The 21,522-nt window shown below is 49.9% G+C and overlaps 1 protein-coding gene across 1 annotated transcript in view; it reads left to right on the top strand.

The window, feature by feature from the left end:
- The window catches only part of cntln (centlein, centrosomal protein), an 86,504-nt gene that overhangs the window by 15,332 nt on the left and 49,650 nt on the right, over positions 1-21,522 (top strand). The window contains exons 9-12 of the mRNA XM_060046688.1: positions 1,344-1,646; positions 10,431-10,601; positions 14,925-15,068; positions 20,429-20,550. Of these exons, the coding sequence (XP_059902671.1) occupies positions 1,344-1,646; positions 10,431-10,601; positions 14,925-15,068; positions 20,429-20,550 (740 nt within the window). The remainder of the gene's footprint in view (positions 1-1,343; positions 1,647-10,430; positions 10,602-14,924; positions 15,069-20,428; positions 20,551-21,522) is intronic.

Raw genomic sequence — 21,522 nt, 5'->3', positions numbered from 1 at the left:
CCAAGCGTCCGCTGCTTAGTAGAACAACAGAGAACACAATTTACACTTTGGGGGCTTGGGTGGAGGTGTTGCTGCGCTGTGTCCCCAGAGACAACGCAAGCGTAGCCGTGCATGTGCGCGTGTGGGCTCATTACCATCTGTACCGTGGCCTGAGCACACCTCTCCGAAGTGTGCTCAGGCCACGGAATTGAACTGTACTTGAGTACGGTTGGCGTGCTCACACTAGCCAAACGATCTAGACTTCAGGGGCGTAGACGCAGAGGTGTCAGACGGCCTTGGGCACGGTACAGATGGCCTAGTGTGAGTGCGCCCTTAATCTCCATGTTATGTGTTTTGATAGATTGTTACAGTTATAAAAGTTATTAAGGACTGGACGCTATTGAGGTTTCACAAAAGACTAGTGCAAGATGGCCATTCCTCACGCCTACATGATCCTTCACCCTTTCAGTTATTCAGCAGATTCTTCTATCCAGGCGTCTTGTTTAAGATCCATTATTTAGGTTTGGGACTATGGGGATTGAACCCTCTAACAAACATTCCATATAAATATTCTGAATACAAATGGTCAGTCAAGTTGCTTCTGCCCTCACCCTTCTTAGGACATACACAGGGCTTTTACCATGCAATAGTACTGGTAGTACTATTGATGGTTGCATTCTCTCTCCCACACTCTCCCTCCTCTTCACCCACTACCTTCTTATCAGCCATTTTCTCAACAGGCCTGACATGTGTCAAGACAATGTGTATTGATCCCAGCCTAATGGAAAAGTGGTGCTAAAACGCAATGCCATAGTATGACAACAAAATGCAAAGTCTATGGGATGCCGGTCAAAGCCGTACGGCAGCCTTATAGCAGGAGGACGGGCGGCTAGCGCAGTAGCTCCTAACGTGGGTAGGTTATAGCCCAATGTTTATTTTACCCTGACCCATTCCTTTAAATTACCCTTACCCATTCATGGCCTTCCTTCATTTTTCTTTTCACCAATGCCACATCCATTTCCCTCTCCGTTGCCTCTTTGCTGTGTGTGTGTGTGTGTGTGTGTGTGTGTGTGTGTGTGTGTGTGTGTGTGTGTGTGTGTGTGTGTGTGTGTGTGTGTGTGTGTGTGTGTGTGTGTGTGTGTGTGTGTTTGTTTTTGTGTACTTGTATGTGTGTGTATATGTATGTGTGTTCCATTTTACTATTTACCACTCAGTAATTTATCCAAAGTTGTTAGAGATTAGGTAGCGGGTTAAGGCATCTTGCTCAAGCATGCCCACAAGTCATGCCGTGGACAGTGGGGATCAAACTCGGTAACCTTTCACCAGAACCACTCCATCCCCCCCCCCTCCCTTTCTCCCTGCAGCTCTACACAGAGCTAAGCCAGAGCTACCAGGCCCTGGTGGCCGGTGAAGCCCAGCTCCGCCAGAACCACCTGGAGCTAAGCGGCCTGCTGGCCCAGAGAGACCAGCAGATCCTGGAGCTCCAGAGCCAGCTACAGCAGCAGGACCTGCTGGCCCACAGAGACCAGCAGATCCTGGAGTTCCAGAGCCAGCTACAGCAGCAGCAGCAGCAAGAGAAGCGTCTACTGCAGACCCAGCAGCAGCAGCAAGCACACCAGACCACCACCACCGCAGGTCAACAGCCCAACAAGCAAACTAATGTGAAGGTAAGATACCCCTCTCCTCATCCAATGGCTTTGCCGCCACGCATGTGAGGAGAAAGTTGACCCAATGTTAAAGTAGGAAGCCAGACGTAGTTTTGTAGGCAGGTTTCCAATTAAAAGCGTTCTCAATCAGGTTACGTGGTTTTGCTTCGTCCAGTCCCCGCCGTGTTTCCAAGAGAAGACGGCGGGTGATTAGTACGTTGACAACACCTGCCACCGCACTCTCCTGTCCCCCTACTCTAATTGCGTCCCGGGAGCCACGCCCCCCAACCTATCTCCCCCCTACAGACAGAGCTGAACCACCTGCGCCCTCGCACCCTCATAAATAAGACGCTGAGCTCTTCCAGGTGTTTTTTCTCGCTGAGCCGCCGAGGCACCGCCGTATCAGTCTCCTCCGTGGTGGCGCCCAGATGTTTTCCATCGCAGCAGCCTCTGACCGCGTGGGACTGTGTCAGACTGCAGTGACGCGTGAACGAACGGCATCGTCCTAGCATCCGTTTCTGCTTTATTTTGTCTGGACAATAAAAATGCATTACATCATTCCTTCCCCTCATGGCCGGTCAACCATCCAAGGCTCTGGAAAAGAGCGGCAAGGCTGAAGGTTCAAGCAGGGTGTATCAGTTGGGTGTAAAGTGAGCAAGCAGTGACTGATCTCTGGTGTTTAACTGAGACACACTCTCTCTCTTGATGGTGCGTGATGATACTCTGGTCCATCCTTGATCAGTCCAACTCCGACTGGCCGAACATCTTTCAAGTAATCTGTCTGATCTTTTCTTTCTCTCTCTCTGTCTCTCGCTCTCTTTCTTGCACTCTCTCTCACTCTCTCACTCTCAATAAAATTAAATTTACTTGATTGGCATGATTGATGAAACACTACACATTTGACAAACATAAAAAATCTATTTCTCTATGTCTCTCTCTCTCTCTCTCTCTCTCTCTCTCTCTCTCTCTCTCTCTCTCTCTCTCTCTCTCCCTCCACATTTACTTCACTCTTCCTTCCCCCCTACACCTTTTCCGTTGTGTCGCTGGAGTCTGACCACAGGGAAGAAGCTTCATCTTAATTGGAGAGCCAGTAATGGTGTTGAAAACTACAGCAGCAGGGGGTGGGAGCTGCTCCTGTCTGTGAAGCCTCCCGCCTTTCAACTCCCACCCCTAGGGGACGGAGGAGACGGCGGTGGTGGTGGAGGAGGATGAGGAGGAGGAGGAGGAGGAGGAGGAGGGTGTGTCGGCCTGTGGGTCAAAGTAGCGAGTTAGCGTGTTGGCGGCGTCAAGGAAAGTGGCCGTTATTAACTCCTAATGATGTGGCGATGGGTGTTCCCGGGACCACGCCGCGCTGAGGCACGTCGGCGCGTCGCTGGTGAACGAGCACGCGCACGACGAACATCCGGTCAGGCTTGAATGTGAAATATGTCCTTTGGTAGACGCTTTGACCTAAAGCGTCTTAAGTACTGTGATAATGAGTGCACGCGTTCCTAGCAGGGGGATCAAACCCTGTAATGCTGGACAGCGTTGAATGCCATGCTAGATCTGTGGAGCTAGACAGGACCACGCCTTTGTGGTTTGAGGTCCTGTGTTTCGCATGCTGTGGGCTCTGTCATTAGAGCGGGTGTTTCTTCCTTTATAGACGCTCTCTTGAGTTTCTAGTTTAATCCTCCGGTACGGATGAAAACGGATGCGCTGTGGGCCTTTCTGTCTACATGGAGACTGGGAAGTAGATGTTTAGTCGTGCTCTGGGTTCAGTGTTAGGTGAGAAGCTCTAAGCAGTTCAGCTTGCGATCTGTTTTATTTCTCACCCGCAAATTGAATGTTTATTTTGCGCATTAATCTGACAGGCTGACAAGAGCGCCCCTGGACTGCAGAAGTCAAAGGATATCAGCTCAAATGTTAAGTGAGTTACAATCACTGCATCTCTCTTAACCTCGTTCATTTAACGGACGTCGAAATATAAATGGATCAATTAGTGGGTAATTAAGTAAAGCTATAATGTGTTCCCCCAGTAATTAATACAAAATTCACGGGAACTGCACACAGTGCTCACATTTCTTTTCTTTTTTGTGTCTGTGTGTGCGTGCGCTGTTGTCAGTGTGTGTTTGGTCGCGCGCACTTGTATGTGTGTGCGCACAGGGCTCACGTGTGCTTTTACCTGATTTAATACACAACACCCTTTCTATAACCTCTCACACAAATCTGTAAAAGAAATTATATCTTCCAGATGTTGAATATATAAATACCCAGAATGCGTTCATACCTATTGTAGGTATTATCATTGTGATTACCGCATGCTTACTGAACACGTGGGGCTGTCGTCTGTCTGCGTTGCTGCTGCCTTAACTTAACATCAAAGTGAACAGACCGTCAGCCGTCCCGAGGTCTAGCATTCCGTCAGGGCTCACCGTTTTCCCGCCGAATAATCGCACTGACAAGGTGCCCACACACGTGCATCTTTGTGAGCTGTGTGTGTTTGAGTTCCACCGAGGAGCTGAGGTTGCGCCTACCTTCCAGCATCGTGGATTGTTGCGGATTCTGTCACAACTTCCTCCCGAACACCTGTTTAAATTCCAATGTGCCAGTTGTTAAGGCAGATTTTAATTTTAAATGTAGTTTTTATTTTTTCCACTGGATTGTTACCATTGGGGATGATCAAAGTGCTGATGTTGCGGGGGGGGGGGGGGGGTGTTCATCTGAATACTGACCAGCGCGACGGCTTTGAACCACCCACCCCGTGGAGGTCCGTGTTGGAGGAGGGAGGGAGGGGGGAAGCACGCCTATTGTGTCTTATGCTTTCCTCTAAGATCAGCTGTCCGTCTTGCTCCTTCCTTAAGCCCCGTTAGCCCTACGCGGCTTCGCTGGGCTTCCATATAGAGGCATACTGGTATGCAGGGGGGGTAAGGATGGAGTAATCAAACATGTCTTTTGACTACTGTCTTGTGACTCTTTGGAATGCATGTTTCAAAGCAGACGCTCTTGTCGTCATCGGAACAAAGAGAAGCGTATGGCACACACGTATGGCAAAGTGGTGCATTAAATGTGTTAGCTAATGTTAGTATGTGGTTGTGTCATTGTGTTTACGCCACAAATATCAGCAAAGCGTGTTCTGAAAGTTTAACAAACCGCTCACCCGTGATAGGCTAGCTTTAGGGCCTGGCCAGTTAGCATCCTAGTGACTGGGATGATGTCAGGGAGACCGGTTGCCAGGTTGGAAAGTTAACTTTGGAAATGTTTGACAGGTTAAGTCCTACCAACACCACCTCCAGGCAGGGGGGGTTATCCCCAATCAGTTGCCTGGAAAACCAAGCCTTCGTTTTCCAGGGCTGTATTGTTTGGGTCATTAGCATCCAAACTCCCCAACTGTCATTTTCCTCGCTGTTTGCATGCCTGGCTACTGTTCTCGCTGTACGGTGATTAAAGACCAACATTAGGATTCACGCTAGTCCTCAGGCTTTCTGGAACCTTGACCGCAATTGACGGTGAGTTTGTGTTTTTTGCGTAGGCAGCCTTTCAAAGCACCAATTATTCTCGCAGCATTGCCATTGAAAGTTTAGACATTTTTTCATTTCCGCCATAGGAAGGGAAAAAAGTTTGGCGCAGGAATTCACATTAACGCGTTCTGTCAAAGCACTCATTCAACGAGCAGCGGAGTGTGATAGCTACTATAGAAGCGTCACCCGTGAAGACTTATTAGATTGGATACCTAGTACCAGTCGGCAGCCATTTTCCCAAGGTGACCAGCTTCCCCCTTTTTATTTTTTCCCTGCTCTTGATTATTATTATTTTTTCTATTTTCACGGTAGTCCATGTGGTGCCTCCCTTAGCTGGTTGTGATGCTTTTCAAACATCTGCTGCCTGGCTGATATTAATGTTGGCCAATCAAAAAGTTGTCAGATGTATAATTAAAGTGCCAGTTACGCACAGGTAGTGGTGCCTCTGTATGGCGGGTCATGTTTTTGGTTTCAGACGAGGTGTTTCTTTTGATCATCATCATCATTAATATCAAACGTCCGATGTGGGAGGGAAAAAAAGTGATGGAGTTAAAATGTTACAAAGAAAATTGATTGAGGAGCGCAGTGATGCCTTTTTCTGTTAGCGCGCCGACGGAATCCAAACAGCGTCTGATGGTAGAATGGGGTATGCTGTAGACTGAAGTAAAATGTATGTCGATGTGTTTGTGTAGGGCTCTGCTTCCTGTTGTGGTTTAGTGTCGTGTGGTCATGTCACACACATTTTAAAGTATAATATAAATGAACAACTAGACTTCCAAAATGGTGATGTATGCATATGTTTCACTGTCTTATTTTATCAATGAACCATTTTATTAGTAAGTCTATATTTAAATGTATGTTCTAATAGTCTATATAGCTCAGGCTTTTGATGACAGGACATCAAGAATACATTGCAGTTACTTTCTAATCTTTCTACTTTCGCATTCTAATCAAGCATTCAATACATGTAAGCATGAGGTTAAAGATTCACACTGGCCCTAGTAACCAGCATGTTTCTATTGATCTTCGTATTGTAGTCACTGTTATACCCAGAGCCCATGGCTATAGATTTGAATGTGTCCATTTATAGACCCATTGTTTGTTCCTACATAAATTCTGTGTTAGGGGGTTCATGTGTGTGTGTGTGTGTGTGTGTGTGTGTGTGTGTGTTTTTAAGAGTGATTGTGAGAATATGTGTATGCATAAATGTGTGTGGGTGAATGTGTGCACGTGCATGTGCGTGCATCTGCATGTGTATGCATTTCCGTGGGTGTGGGCTTGCACTTGGAACGGTGCCATGTCCATCCTGCCTGAGACATGCTAATGACATGGAGTCCATGCTAACGACATGGACTCCAGCGGCGTGTGTTTTACCAGCCCAACTCTTCTCATTAGGCCCCAGTCCCCCCACCCCAACCCACCCCACCAGTCTCAATTTAATGAACCACAGCCGCCCGCCTGCTTCTCAATGTAGTGCATATGCATTCATACAGGCCTGTGATGTCCACATCCATAAATACATCCATAACGTGCATACACTCATACGGGTCACCCCGGTCATGTGTGGGCAGAAACAACGCTGAATGCTGCTGCACGAGGCAAGCTCACATAAGCAGAGAAAGACGTAAGTCCCTTTTGCTCACCCAGAAGGATTCATGTCAGAAGGAGCCCCCCACCCCTGTGACCACAGGAGCCGTGTTCCACAGTGTATACTGTGTGTGTGTGGGCTAGGGCTGATGTTCCTGCTAGCCCTGACTCTCAACGTCTCTCTCCCTGCTCTTCACAATGCCCTGCCTCTCAGCAGATATGCCGTGAATGGGACTTGAGTTTGTGTTTCTGTGTTTGTGTGTGCGTGTGTGTCTTTGTATGCGAGTGTGTCAGTCTATCTGTGTGTGTGTGTGTGTGTGTGTGTGTGTGTGTGTGTGTGTGTGTGTGTGTGTGTGTGTGTGTGTGCCCGTGTCTGTATCTGTGTGCATGCACGTTTTGGCCCTCCCTGCTTATGGCTGCTCCATAATTAACAGTGATCAGATTTGTTTTGTGGCATAAATGGTGCATGTGTAGAACATTAGGCCTGGCAAGTCTCATTTCACATTCAGCTCAAGGGCTCGGCAGCAGACGGGTCATGAGCGTCGGGGAGCGCCATCGCGAGCCCCGCTCCATATGGTCGTAGCGCCGCATCCTTGCCGGCGAAGGGCCGGGTGCGCCAGACGAGCTCCCCGAAGAGCCTAATCGTGTTCTGTAATTACAGAGCACCAGCTTTTTTTTTTTGCCTCCTTCTTCTTGTTCTCGCCTCACCCCCCTCCTCTCCCTCTCCCTCTCTCTCTCTGTCTCTCTCTCTCTCTCTCTCTCTCTCTCTCTCTCTCTCTCTCTCTCTCTCTCTCTCTCTCTCTCTCTGTCTCTCTCTCTCTCTCTCTCTCTCTGTCTCTCTCTCTCTCTCTCTCTCTCTCTCTCTCTCTCTCTCTCTCTCTCTCTTTTTCTTCCAACCCCCTACCCACCCCCATCCTCCCACCATCCCGTGTGTTTCAACCCCCCCCCCCGTCCAATCTTGTTTCTGGTTGCGTTGCACACACTTTTCCTTGTCTTGTCCTTTCTTTTTTTCTTTCTTTACTTTTATTTACAGCAGCTGTTGCTCTTTCACTTTTTTTTTTTTTTTTCTCTTGTTCTTTCTGATAGCGTGCTCTCATACGTCTCAGGTATGACTCCGCTTTCTCCCATCATCAGCATTTCATGATTTATTTCCTCATTTATTTTTTTATCTATGTATTTATTTATTTACTTTTATTTCCTACATTCTGCCCTCCAGAAAAAAAGCAGCGTTTAAAAAGCAGCGGAGGCCAGACAGATATTACGGATGGAGCGATCGTCGGAGAAAGAGTGGAGACACTCCCACATCAGTTAATTTGTAAATTGCTTTATGCGCTCGATGCCGAACAGCCCCAGTCAGTCCTCCCGACCGCCTGGAAAATTATAAATAATTGTAACAGATGCGCCAACATGGCCGGCCTCCAACGAACGAGGCCCCAGATAATTTGGCCGACCTCCTTTGACAGGCCAATTTAATAAAAACGCGAACAAAATCTTCTTCGCTAATAATTTATCACCCCCCCCTCACTCCCCCTCTCCATCTCTCTCTCTCTCTCTCTCTCTCTCTCTCTCTCTCTCTCTCTCTCTCTCTCTCTCTCTCTCTCTCTCTCTCTCTCTCTCTCTCTCTCTCTCTCTCTCTCTCTCCTCCCCAATGGTTGAAGTTGATTACCCTGGCAGTTAACAAGGTCACACCCAGATGCCAGGTATCTGATAATGCGATCAGGAGGAGCTGGAGTGAAGAGGTGATGACATACCGCCTGCTTCTTCCTCTTCTTCTTCCATGTAAAACACGGGTGCGAACTTCGAAGGCCTCTGCACGTCAGGCACACACACACACACACACACACACACACACACACACACACACACACACACACACACACACACACACACACACACACACACACACACACACACACACACACACACACACACACACACACGTGTTGAGCAGACAGTTTGTTGTTGTGGGAGAGGTGAAGCTGTTTCACTCTCTTCACACCTCACACCCGTTGTTGTTGTTTGGTTGAGGTGGTTTCAAAGCAAAGATACCGTGGTATGCAACCTGTGTTGCTTTGGAACCTGGGAGTAAAGGTGCGGCCACACCAGACGCGTATCTCGCATACTTTTTACGCGAGATACGCGCGTAAAATGTTGCATTTTGTGTCAAAAATGGTCACATACGCACAATACGCGCAATACGCCACACAACCCACACACACCGATAGCTGAAGCCAAGCAAAATACACACACATTATTCACTGATCTTACCAGGAACGCCAATATCCTCTGCCACGTCGTCCCACGCCCTCTCTGTTTTGTTCCTGTCCCTGTACGACACCATCGTGGTGTCGTACAGGACAGGACGGCCGCACACGGCGACGATGAGATTTTGATCCACCTCCATTTCTGTTCGTGTAGTCTGTAGTGTTGATCAGCAGAGAAATAGTCCGCCAAGACGTTGAGGTTGCTTAGTAACCAGAGACTCTGTCCATGCAAGTGAACGGAGCGTTCCCTCTTCGTCATAACTATCAAACCAAACATCCTTCACATTCACCGAGCGAACATTATGAAAGTAAAATGCACATTTCTCGCTAGAAATGTTTCCATAAAAGCATTTAATGGCGTAACTATGTTACTATTTCCACACAGAATAAAGAAATATGTCGGCCGTATGCTTCTGTCCAAGCTCACTACTCTCTGCCAGTGACGTCGGGTCAAGCTCAACGCTGATTGGGCAATACGGCTAATCGTCATGCGTATGAGCGTAAAATGTTCCATTTTTTGAACTCTTGAAATGTACGCGATATACGCGCAATACGCACGTATAGCGCGTAAATATACGCGCCTCATACGCGCAATACGCGCATACAATGTTGCTTATACGCGTATTACGCATAATACGCGTAATACGCGCGTAAACCAATGGTTCCCTATGGAAAAAATGGCGATTTCATACGCGAAGTACGCGAGATACGCGTTTGGTGTGGCCGCACCTTAAGAGTCATATACAAAAAACAAAGGTCTGCTGACTTAATGCAATGTGGTTGATACTGTTTATTTGGATGGTTGAATGTGCTGTTTGGTCAGTTCTTTCTGTTTGTGTTTTTGTGTAAATAACAGAAAACGTAAATTTTCCAAAAAAGTATTAAGTATTTTCACTTAGTATTCACAGAGAAATCTGACTATTAGATGTATATTTCGACAATATATACACAATATTTAGTGCCAACTTGATGGTGCTTGGAGAACGTCCGCTGTCCAGGTGTGTGTGTTTGATGCGCCTGGTCCCGGGCCCCCCCTACATGGCTAGAGTCTCAGCTCTCCCTCTCGGTTATGCTAGCCTGTATGTGCTCAGCGCCAGCGATACACATGGGTATTATGGAGAGGCTAGGTGTCCAGACAATGATAAATGACCGCACACATACACACACACACACTCACACCTTACTGCTATTGCTAGTGGACAGCTGTTCCTTGCCCATATCCACTGCCACTGCTCCACTTCAGACTAAATGTTGACATCAGCCTATGGAAGTGGAGTGGACGACGAGTATATCATTGGGTGAGAGACTCAACACTGCCTGATTCCACTCCCTCAACCACCACATCCTCATCATTAATGTCACATCTGTCTGATTGGAGTTTTGGACCACGCAGCTGGGTGTGGTGATCCCTGCCTATATTGCCCCGTCTTGAAGAGGTTCTGTGTGTGTCCTTCCAGGAGCTGTGTCAGCCGAGCGCAGACACACCTGTCAGCTCCGGTTTCAACCAGGCCTCGAACTTCTCCAGTCCAGGGCTAGGGACCAGCACGCCTCTTGACGGAGGAGCTTGGACGGAGAGGACGTGGAAAGCCAGTTCTTCCAGAGGCCGCTCTACCAGCATCAGACAGCAGGTGAGCAACTGATTCTCCGACTCTTACCCTCCCTTCCACCTCCAGCCAGGGCCTCCAGGGTTGGTTACGGCCGCTTCTCCTCTCCCAGACACAAAGCACTCTCAAGTCAGCTGCTGACACGCCCTTATGCCATCTATCCATTTAGGATGAGGGCTCGGCTGAGCTCATCAGACCTGAACCAAAGGGGCGCATACTTGAAGAGCTTGCGATGGTCATGTGATTGATCGGAAAAAACATCCCCCAGTCTTTGTCCTTAACAAGTACGCACACATACAGACACAGAAACACACACACTGACGCACACCGAGATCAACCACCAGCTGTGAGCGCAGCAGCGAGTGCCGCGGGTTTCACGCATGCCTGGGGTGCAGCCACCAGCTAATTTACTGCTTCACTAGTACCCATCATCAACAGGAAGGAGGAGAGCTTTGATCTCCATCCGGCTCCTCTCATCGCCTTGGCGGGGAAGGCTTGGAGGAGGTGGCCTTGCGTGGTCTGAATCTTGACCTAAAGAAGCGGCAGTCTTAATTCGGACAATCTCCTTGTCTTATTCGTTGCCAGAGACACACACAAGCTGTGTGTGTGACGCATAAACGCATAGGCACAGATGAAAATGCACAGGCACACATGCACGGGCAAACACACTCACGGGCACACACACACACACTCACACTCATGCTCACACACAAACACACATATATATATGCATTCAGGAAAATGGGATGAACCTGGGTGAGCTAATGTACAAAACTTGTATGCGTGACAAATACACAATGCTCTGTAACTGAATGCTTGCTGTACTGCCTCGGTAAAAAGCGTCATTTTGGTGACCACGTAGATGTACTTTTGTTTGGACTGTGTAGGTGTGTGTAAAGCAGAAAGTATGGATACACATGTGTTGCACATATGGCCGTCTGTGTGTCGTGTATGCTTGTGTTTGTGTGTGCGCCATTGTATGTGTACGTGCGTGCGTGCAGGCTTGTGTGTGCAGTATTCCTATTCACCTCTCAGGAGGCAAACAAGCCGTGCTTTGAGAGACACACTCGGGACACGATGCTGCTGCCATCATAAAGAAACCTATTGAGGACCGAGAGGCCTCTGGAACCAGAGCGAGAGACTGAAAGAGAGAGAGCTGGCTACTGAAAGAGAGAGATGGAGGGGAAGAGAGGGAGAGATACTGAAAGAGAGCGAGAGAGAGAGAGGGAGAGAGAGAGATGCGTCATGGTGGAGAGGTGAAAGTGAAATGAAGATGAGAGAGTGGATGATAGTTCAGGTTCACCGTTTTCTTTCCTTTGCTCCTGGGCTGTTATTTACCGTACGGTAAATAACGGTTTCCTGTCTTCAACGTACAACACTGACACGCACGCACGCACGCACGCACGCACGCACGCACGCACGCACGCACGCACGCACGCACGCACGCACGCACGCACGCACGCACGCACGCACGCACGCACGCACGCACGCACGCACGCACGCACGCACGCACGCACGCACGCACGCACGCACGCACGCACGCACGCACGCACGCACGCACGCACGCACGCACGCACGCACGCACGCACGCACGCACGCACGCACGCACGCACGCACGCACGCACGCACGCACGCACGCACGCACGCACGCACGCACGCACGCACGCACGCACGCACGCACGCACGCACGCACGCACGCACGCACGCACGCACGCACGCACGCACGCACGCACGCACGCACGCACGCACGCACGCACGCACGCACGCACGCACGCACGCACGCACGCACGCACGCACGCACGCACGCACGCACGCACGCACGCACGCACGCACGCACGCACGCACGCACGCACGCACGCACGCACGCACGCACGCACGCACGCACGCACGCACGCACGCACGCACGCACGCACGCACGCACGCACGCACGCACGCACGCACGCACGCACGCACGCACGCACACACACACACACACACACACACACACACACACACACACGCACACACAATGTAGCACTCTCTCCTCATATCTCTGCTGTCCTCTGCTTGTGTAACAGCTCTATTGGTCTTTTATATTTAAGGAACCATTACAGGGTGCTGCGTGCAGGTCAGGTTGTGGAGGCTAGCCAGCTGTCTGCTGAGGGAGCGAGAGCTGGAGGGGGAGAGATGGGGAGAGAGTGAGGGAGAGAGAGATATTTAGCCTTGTGGTCTCAGTGGAACATGAACAGCAAGTGTATGTGAGTGTGTGTGTGACTGGGGACATTATTGTGTCCTCTGGTACTGAGTCGCAGGGCAGGCGAGGGACAGCCTCCAGTTGGATTTGCAAAGAGCATCTGCAGTGAGACCTTGCCATCTTTCCCCCCCCCCCCCCTTCCCTACCAAGCAGAGTGCATACTCACACACACACACACACACACACACACACACACACACACACACACACACACACACACACACACACACACACACACACACACACACACACACGCGTACAAATGGACACAATTGTGTTTTTATCTGCAATGACTTACAGTGCCTGTTTGATAACTTATGCGAATAAATACATGCTGACCATCCTGTGCATCATTATATGTGGTCCATCTCTGCTAGAAGTCATAATCCATTTTTAGTCCTTTATAGAACCCTACAATTCTTTTGTTTGCCGAGTCCTGTTGAGTTATAGATCTACGTTAAGCATTATATGAAGTTGCCATTTAGATTGATATAAAATACATTAATTTCCTGCCTGAAAATTAAAAGACTAACCCTTTAAAAGTGTCTGCAGATCATAAATTTGGCTTTAATACCTCATCTGACTATGTCGGATTTGGAGACGGCAGTTGTAAATGTGAAGCAGTACAGGGAACTAAAAAGGCCCAAACTTTGTGGGAGTCGCCAAAGAAAACAAATCCAAATAGCCGTTGCCTTTCCCAGGTTGCCAGCCTTTCTGAACCGCTTGGTCCACGGGCCGTGGGAGCCGGCCTGCCATGTATGAGCATAATGCTGCTATTTGTTAACGACAGACCTGGCTGGTAGCAGCATGGGCACAGCGCAAGACAAGCGCACTGGGTCACTGGACTCAGCTGTAGCCCTTTGGCACGCAATTAAACATGCACACACAAAAAGACACACACTTACTGAGGAGCGGGCAAGCGGCGATGGTCAATCTGTCAAGATCAATTACATCATGCTGTTTCGCTGCAGTATCATTCATACTTTTAGTAGCATTTCAAATGGCCTGATCAAAACTCAACTAGTACTTCAACCAACAACAAAAGCTTTTTCTATAGTTTTCTCATTTTACAATTTTGTTTTATTACGAGTTTTTCCCGGTCCCATTTGTGTCACATGCTCCCCCTGTCCTCTAAGCGTGCTCCGACCTCTACCGCTTCTCCCTTCCCTCCTTCCCTTCTTCCCCCTCTTCTCCAGCTTCCCCTCGCCGCGCCCCGGCCTGCCCACTACGCACGTTCAGTCGCAGTGCAGGATGCCTCTCCTCGCCCTGCCATCTGGTCGGCCCTGCCTGGCACCGTGGGAGGGCCCTGCCGGCCCCAACCCCTCCGCATTCATATTCCACCAGCATATTGTTCGCACTGCTTTCCCTGCCACGTCTCCCCTCACCTCCTTCTTTATTTATCTCCACAGAGGAGGCCAGATAGCGAACGCCCCCCACACTCCCCCTCCCCCTCCCTCCCCCCTCCCCCCTCCCCCCTCCCCCCCTCCCCCCTCCCCCCTCCTCAGTTGTCCTATCAAGTGTAACCTGGCGGGCCCCGGGTAGAGCAATTAGAGGGGCCTCCCTGCCCACCCACCCCCCCCCACACCCGGTAATGAAGCCCGGCACATTCCGGAATCCACAGCACCCCCCTCCCCCCTAATGGGACATCATTATTGTCAAAGAAACAATGTAAATGGAAATGAACATACTCATTAGGCATTCGCGGGGAGAAACCTTTGGCGCACTCTAGCTGGTACTAGCACACACACACACACACACACTCCCCTCCACATCCCTCTCACACACATGTGCACCCACTCACACCTTTTTTTTATTTTATTTATTTATTTATCTTTTTTCTCTTTATCTCTCCCTACTTGACTTCTGCTGGTAGTATGTTTGTTTGTGTGTGCCTGTGAGCTGGGTAGAAAATAATGTGTGTGTGTCTGTGTGTGTGTTTCACCTGAGGTGAGCGGGGAGGGAGACGACCATGTATCATCCTGATATCGGCATTCACTTCATGCGTGCTGCACAGATGTTAATTGTTGCGCGGCGGCGGTTCCATTGCCTGTGTACTTGGAGGCGCGCTGAAGCGCTGCACCACCTCAGTGCGTCTCTTTGACTGCGTCCCCCAGGATGCACCTGTGCAACGGTCCAGGTCCCTCTCCCCGGCGAGCTGTGTGGAGGCGGGAGGAGGAGGAGGAGGAGGAGGAGGAGGAGGAGGAGGAGGAGGAGCAGAGCAGAGGATGCAGGACCTTGAAGAGCTCCTTCAACTCAAGGTAAAGGAAACAACACTTTGACTACGCCTATGACTTCTAATGTCTCTCTCTCTGTCCCTGTTTTTCTTTCATCCGTTTCCTGTTCTTTCAATCTGATTCGCCGTGGCTTGCTTCAGAACTTCAATTATCCCTCCACCATTTTCTCTTTACATGCTTTCTTCGACTCGTTGTTTATCTTCCCTCTATTTCATACAATTACCTGCCTTTTCTTGGCCACCCCTTGTTAGTTTGCTTTACTGTTTAAAATATATTTTTATCCCCGAAAACCACCCAATCCGCAAATGGTCGCACAGGCTCTGAACCGTTGGATAAGTGTGTTTATTCCGTGCGAACGCGCTGTGCAGCGCTCTCCCTGGTTAATAGAGTTAGTCCTTAATGGAACAGCCTGCCACTGAGGCCACTAACACCAGGATGATTGTTGCAATCAGGGACCACAGAGGCAGCAGCAGTCACGCTCTCTGAAGGCTTCAGTCTGCCCCCAGCGTTGCCTCAGCCCTCCAGCATGACCTTCTCTCTCTGCCTGACACACACAGACACACACACATTGAGAGACACACACATGCATACACACAGGGCGACAAACACATGGTGCCGCACAAACATGGACGGACACACACAGAGGTACGCGCCCACAAAGACACACACAGGGCCCTATTTTAACGGTCTGAAACGCAAGTGGAAAGCGCAAAGCGCAAGTAGCTTTGTGGGCGGTTCTACGGCGCTATCGCTATTTTACAGGCGGATAAATGACACTTGCGTCGCGGCGCAAGTGTCAAAAGGGTTGGTCTGAAGCAGCCTAATTACCCGTAGGTGTGGTTTGGGCGTAACGTCCAACAAACCAATGAGAGTGCCAGCTCCCATCCCCTTTAAGAGCCATGACCGCATTTGAATCGGACGAGTTGATATTTTGACAGCGCGTCTGCAGTCTCCGATGAGACAGATGCACATGAATTTCAAACTGCAAATGGCTCAGTTTATTGCCAAATAATATGGCCTAATTCACACATGGAATAAGGGGTTTTCTTCCACAACTTCAGAAATACTGAGTCCTCAAATAAATTTCGCCAAAGAAAACGTAAATAATATAACATATGATATGCGGTAACTGATCTATTTAATGAAATACGCAATACATTATAAACATTGTTTCTTATCAGTATTGTATGCTATCCTAATATGCATGTGTCTCCGCGGTAACAGACATTGCCATTGATTGTATTATGCGTTACGTGTTTAGTTTGCGTGTGTTTAAACAGAGCACACACGCGCGCCCGCATTCATTCATTCTTTTTAACACTCACTCGCGGTAAAACAATGTTTTTCACGATCAAATACTCATCAATCCTAAAAGTTATGGGCATGTAGGCCTATACGATGTCTGTGTCAAGAAAATATGTGTTTGCTGTACGGTGTTTGCAGATGCATTGATTTAAAAGTACAACTTATTACCGCTGCATCAGCTGTTCTTTCCCAAATAATTTACCAAGAATGTTCGGCTAGGTAGATGAGAGAAGCAAAGTGTATGCGCGAGGTGCACAAGGCGCGAGGTGCACAAGCAATCCGTATGCATCGCATGCGCATGTAGGCTATGCATCCGCCCTTAAAATAGCATCTGAACAACGCGCCACTGACTTTAAACCAGGTATTTCCTGGTCAGTAGCGCAATGGTATTCAGCAACGGCAAAATAGCGTTTGCGCCAGAACACGCCTCCTCCTTCCGCCGAACCGCCCCTTGGGGCGCATGATCAATCCCTAATTTACCGGCGAGTGGCGCTGGTGGGAAAAGAACGCTCTGCGCCAGTTGTAAACTAGCAACGACACATGCGCCAGTGACTAATGGCGCATTTCCACTGCAGGGTGCGGAACGGATCGGATCGCAAAGGTGCGGGTCGGATCGCGTTTCCACCGCCAAAAGTGGGCGTGACCCGGACTTTGCCGTACCCGTTCCGACCCCATTCTAGGGACTCCTCCGTTGCGGTACCCAAAACGAGACCAGACGCCTGAAAGGGTACCCTGGAATTCTAGCTACACCCCCCCTCCGTTGATTGGTCGACAGAATCGTCACTTCCGGGTGACGCGGGGATAAAAACAAACAAACAGTAGCCTCAAGGTATTATTCTTTACAATTAACATGTCGCGTAAAAAGCTTGCTTGGGCGAACAAGGAGGTGGAGACGTTCGTCTGCATTCTTGCGGAGGAAGACGTTGTTTACGATGAGTGTGCGTGGCAGTGAAGCAGCAAGGGAAAAAGCTGCTCTGGTGAATGTGGATTCATCTCCCCCCCTCACTCTCCAACCCCAAACGCGTCGACTTCATCACTCTTTTAACCTTCGCCGTGCTCTTCCCAGACGTCGTTACACAATATCTTCTCCCCTTTTGCATTATTCTACATTTTTACCCCTCCTTTTACACGTTCTCCTGACAGGGGATGCAACTCCCTGGGTATGGGGAGGGGGGTATTCGGGTGGCAGGTTTTCAGGCCACGGGTCCTGTTTAACCTTCTCCTGTCCGCGGCCCACATGACAAGGTGATCCGCGTGGAGGTCATTCTCTCCCCCCCCCCCACCTCCCACCTCCCTCCCTCCCTATCGCCTCCTCTTGTTCTTCAATCACAGCCGGACGTGGACGGACATCATTTTCTTGTCAGAATCTCGAGTGTCTTGAATTAGGCTGTCCGAATCGCTGACAAACACTCGACTGAGCACACGGCGCCCGACGCAGTGTGACGCATGACTATCTCACTTAATGGCGCAATTTTATGTTTATGCCGGTTTGGCGGACGCATTGAGCAAAGCTAATGCGGGCGCGGAGCGCAGGTGAAGTGAAATGGCAGCTTGATCCACGTGGATTCTGAAAGGGACATGCACAACATGAGGTGATACCGCGGTCGCATCCTTACTTAACATGTTATTTTGGGCTCTGACCCCCCCCCCCCCCCCCCCTTCCCCTCCTCATCTTCATAAGTTGCACTTGAAACGCCATCCCCCGGCGCCCCGCAGCCCCCCTCAAACACCCCCCACGTCATTTGGCTCTCCGCCTGATTCCCGGTTCAATCGTTTCCGATAGACTGCCTTTCAAATTGGCCACGCCAGCCCGCTTTAACATTGACACGTTGACCTTAGTAGCTAACAGCCGCAGACAAACAAACAATTCCCCCACTATAATGGCCTTGTGTTGTTTCTTTTTTTGTGTTCTCCCCGCTCCAGACTTCTCAAGTAAACATCAGCGGTTGAGTCCGTAATTATTTTTCAGCTTGAGGACGTCCACAGACGTCCACAGCAGCCGCGAGGGGAGGGTGAGGGTGGGAGGTGGGGGGGGGTCTTATTGATCGGCGGGCAGGGGTCTGCGGCCTGTCGACCAGAGCTGCTTTGCCCAAGGGGGAGTGCTGCAAAGGAGCATGGGAAGCCATGATGTGGCTAATGCCCTGCCACCCGTACCTCCCTCCCCCCCAGACACACACACACACACACACACCCACACACCCACACACACACACACTCACACACACACACACACACACACCCACACACACACACACACACACACACACACACACACACACACACACACACACACACACACACACACACACAGACACTCCCCGCCGCAATCAATCAGTCAGCCTTGACTCTTTCTCTGTCCCACACCCCCTTCTCCCCTCACCCCACCAGCCACCCCCAGCGACCCCTGGTCTGGCCCCTTTCATTAGGGGGGCTGTGGAGGGGTTGCAGATGTCCTCTGTGAATAAAGCATACCCCGGATAAAAAATCCATAGTTGTCACATAGGCTGTTTGTGTGTGTGTGTGTGCGCGCACACACGGGTGAATTTCTGAGTGTTCGCGTGTGTGTGTGTGTGTGAGAGAGTGTGTGTGTCAGCGAGAGAGAGTTTGTGAGAGTCATGATGGTGTGTGTTTGCTTGCATGATGTTGGTGTGTCTGTGCGTTCATGTGTGTGTTTGTGTGTGTACATGAGTGTGTGTGTGTGTGAACTGTCTCTGTTCTCTTTGTCCTTGTTAATAATAACAGGGCCGAGGGCTTGCATTTCCCTCTCTGCAGGGCAGCCGTGTCATATCAGCAGTAAACAAGCTCCTTCCCTTCTGCACGGAGCTCCACCACTCGCCCAGCCCTGACCACTCAACCAGAACCGCCCTCTCCTCCCCTCTCACTTTCCCTTTCTCTGTCTGTCATCCTTTCTTGCTTTCTTTCCTTTCTCGTTTTTCGTTTCATTCACTATTTGTTTCTTTTGTCTTTCCCCCTGCTTTCCATCTTTCTTTCTTTCTGGTCTCTTTATTTATTTGTCTTTCTCTCAGTTAACTTTATCTGTTTCTTCCAACTTTATTTACGTTATCCGACCTCTGCCCTCCTCTTCTACCTCATATTGCCCACCTTTGTCCTCTGCGCCTTTCTTTTTCTTTGATCATCTCTTGAGTCTTCCTTTCTATTGTGATTTCTTTCTATGTCAATTCTCCTACTCTTTCCACATCCTGGTGTCCTCTCTCCATCCATCCTCTCCCTCCACAACTCGTTTCTTTTTCATGCACTTGCTCTGGCTTCTACGCTTTTTGCCCGCCTGTTGACAACATCCTCTGCAACTCCTCTTGTCTTTCCGAGGTCAAAATAATGGCCGGGTGGGGGTGGTGGTGGGGATGGTTGGAGGAGCATTTGCTCCTGTCAAGGAAAATCTATATGTTCTCCTACCTCCTTCTTTATAGTCAGAACCCAGAAGTGTTGTGCTGTGTTTTCATGGCTGTCAACAACCGTGTCGACAGACCCCCTCCCGCCTCATAAAGCGCCTCTCCTCCTCCATTCCCCCGTCAAACAGCACCGCAACATGTGTGCCTCTTACTGGCAGAAGGATGACCCCACTTAGGGGGATATCTGTGTGCTGGCGGGGGTCTGGGAGTGGAACCGAGGTGAAGGGCAGGTGTAGTTGCATGATTGTTTTGGTCACACATGCCTGACCGCCTCCTCCATGGTCTCTTTGAGCCGGGGCTGGTAGGAAACAGTTTCAAACTAACAATGCCTCCGTCTCGGTTAGATCGGGAGGACTTTCCTACGAGAGGTGAGAAACACGGTATCAATAGGTTGGCCTTGGCTGGATTCGGACCAATGAGGGTTCAGTAAAGGGTGGAACTTTGCGGGGCAAATAATAATATTATTGGGGGCAGGATAGTGTCATGGCCAAGGATGGTCAATAACAGGCGAAAATGTCCTGGGTTTGATTCCCCGGTGTCAACAGCTTGAAGACCGCTACCAGGGAGGCGCCTGATGACCAGCTTATGGTCCCTAATGACCTGTATCTGAGTTAGTGGCTCTGGAGGAAAGTGTCGTAACCTTAGTAGTTTCTCTGTGTTCCCTCCAAGACAAAGGAGATGGAAGTGCTCAGGAGTGCGCACCAGAACCGCCTGGAGCGCCTGCACCTGATCCAGGCCAACTACAGGACCATCAGGGACCAGCTGAGGGACGCAGAGGAGGCAGACGGACTGTGAGTGTTCTGGCTAACGCATGCACTCATGCACGCACCCACACACCCACACGCACACGCACACACACACTCACACTCACACTCGGACACGCACACACTATTAGATGTAGTTGATCATTCCCAGATGGTTAATTTGGGCATCGCAGCCGAACCTACAAGAGAGTTATAGGAATTAAGAAGAGATCAAATAAGAGTCATGTTAATTATAAAACGAATTTTAAATCTGAAAATAAATGTTAAAGAATATAGAAAGATCTCTATGCAGAAAATAACAGTTGTGGAAATGGCGATGCCGACATTAGCGATAGTAAGTGCTCTCTAAATGACTGAAACTTTTGCTGCGAGTGAAGCGCAACTCTCGTTCACACTGCCCACTGGGCCTTCAAACATGTAGTGGTACAGATAACACCTCCCCACACTCGTTCTCACAGCACTCAGTGAGGGGAGCGTGGACGTTGCATGGAGAACCCCTCTCCTTTTTAGCCTAAAGCCCTCTGGAAGCAGCCGCCCAGCCCTCTGAAGCCGTTCACAAATAGTCCCTGTGTAGTCTTACCCTACCTGACAGTCGGATCAGGCCGGGGAGAGAGGGGGAATAATTCCTGCCTTTGCCTTTTGTAAAGCTCTGAGGTTCTAAGCCAAAGTCAATTTGGGAGCATTTTGTGTCAAGTGCAAGTGTGTGCAAGGGTGTGTGTGTGTGGGTGATAGTGTGTGTGTGTCTTTTCCCTGAGTGTTCATTAGGATGTGAGAGCCGTAGGCTGAAGGTGTCTGGTCCTGGGGGGTGTGGGGTGGTGGGATGATGGGTGGATGCGGGGGTTGGGGGGGGCAGCAAGGTGTTTGAGAAGGCCTGTGGAGGGTGGAGGTGAGTACGGGGGGGGGGAACAGAAGAGCCATTTCCTGTTCTGACACACACGCGTTCTCCGGCGGGAAACCATGGGGTTTTCACACCAAACGGCAACTGTCATTATCGTGAAC

The sequence above is a fragment of the Gadus macrocephalus genome, chromosome 3 (genome assembly GCF_031168955.1).
Source record: "Gadus macrocephalus chromosome 3, ASM3116895v1".
NCBI classification, from domain to species: domain Eukaryota; kingdom Metazoa; phylum Chordata; class Actinopteri; order Gadiformes; family Gadidae; genus Gadus; species Gadus macrocephalus.
The sequence above is the reverse complement of the archived record's forward strand: the minus strand, read 5'-3'. Positions and strand labels throughout refer to the sequence as shown.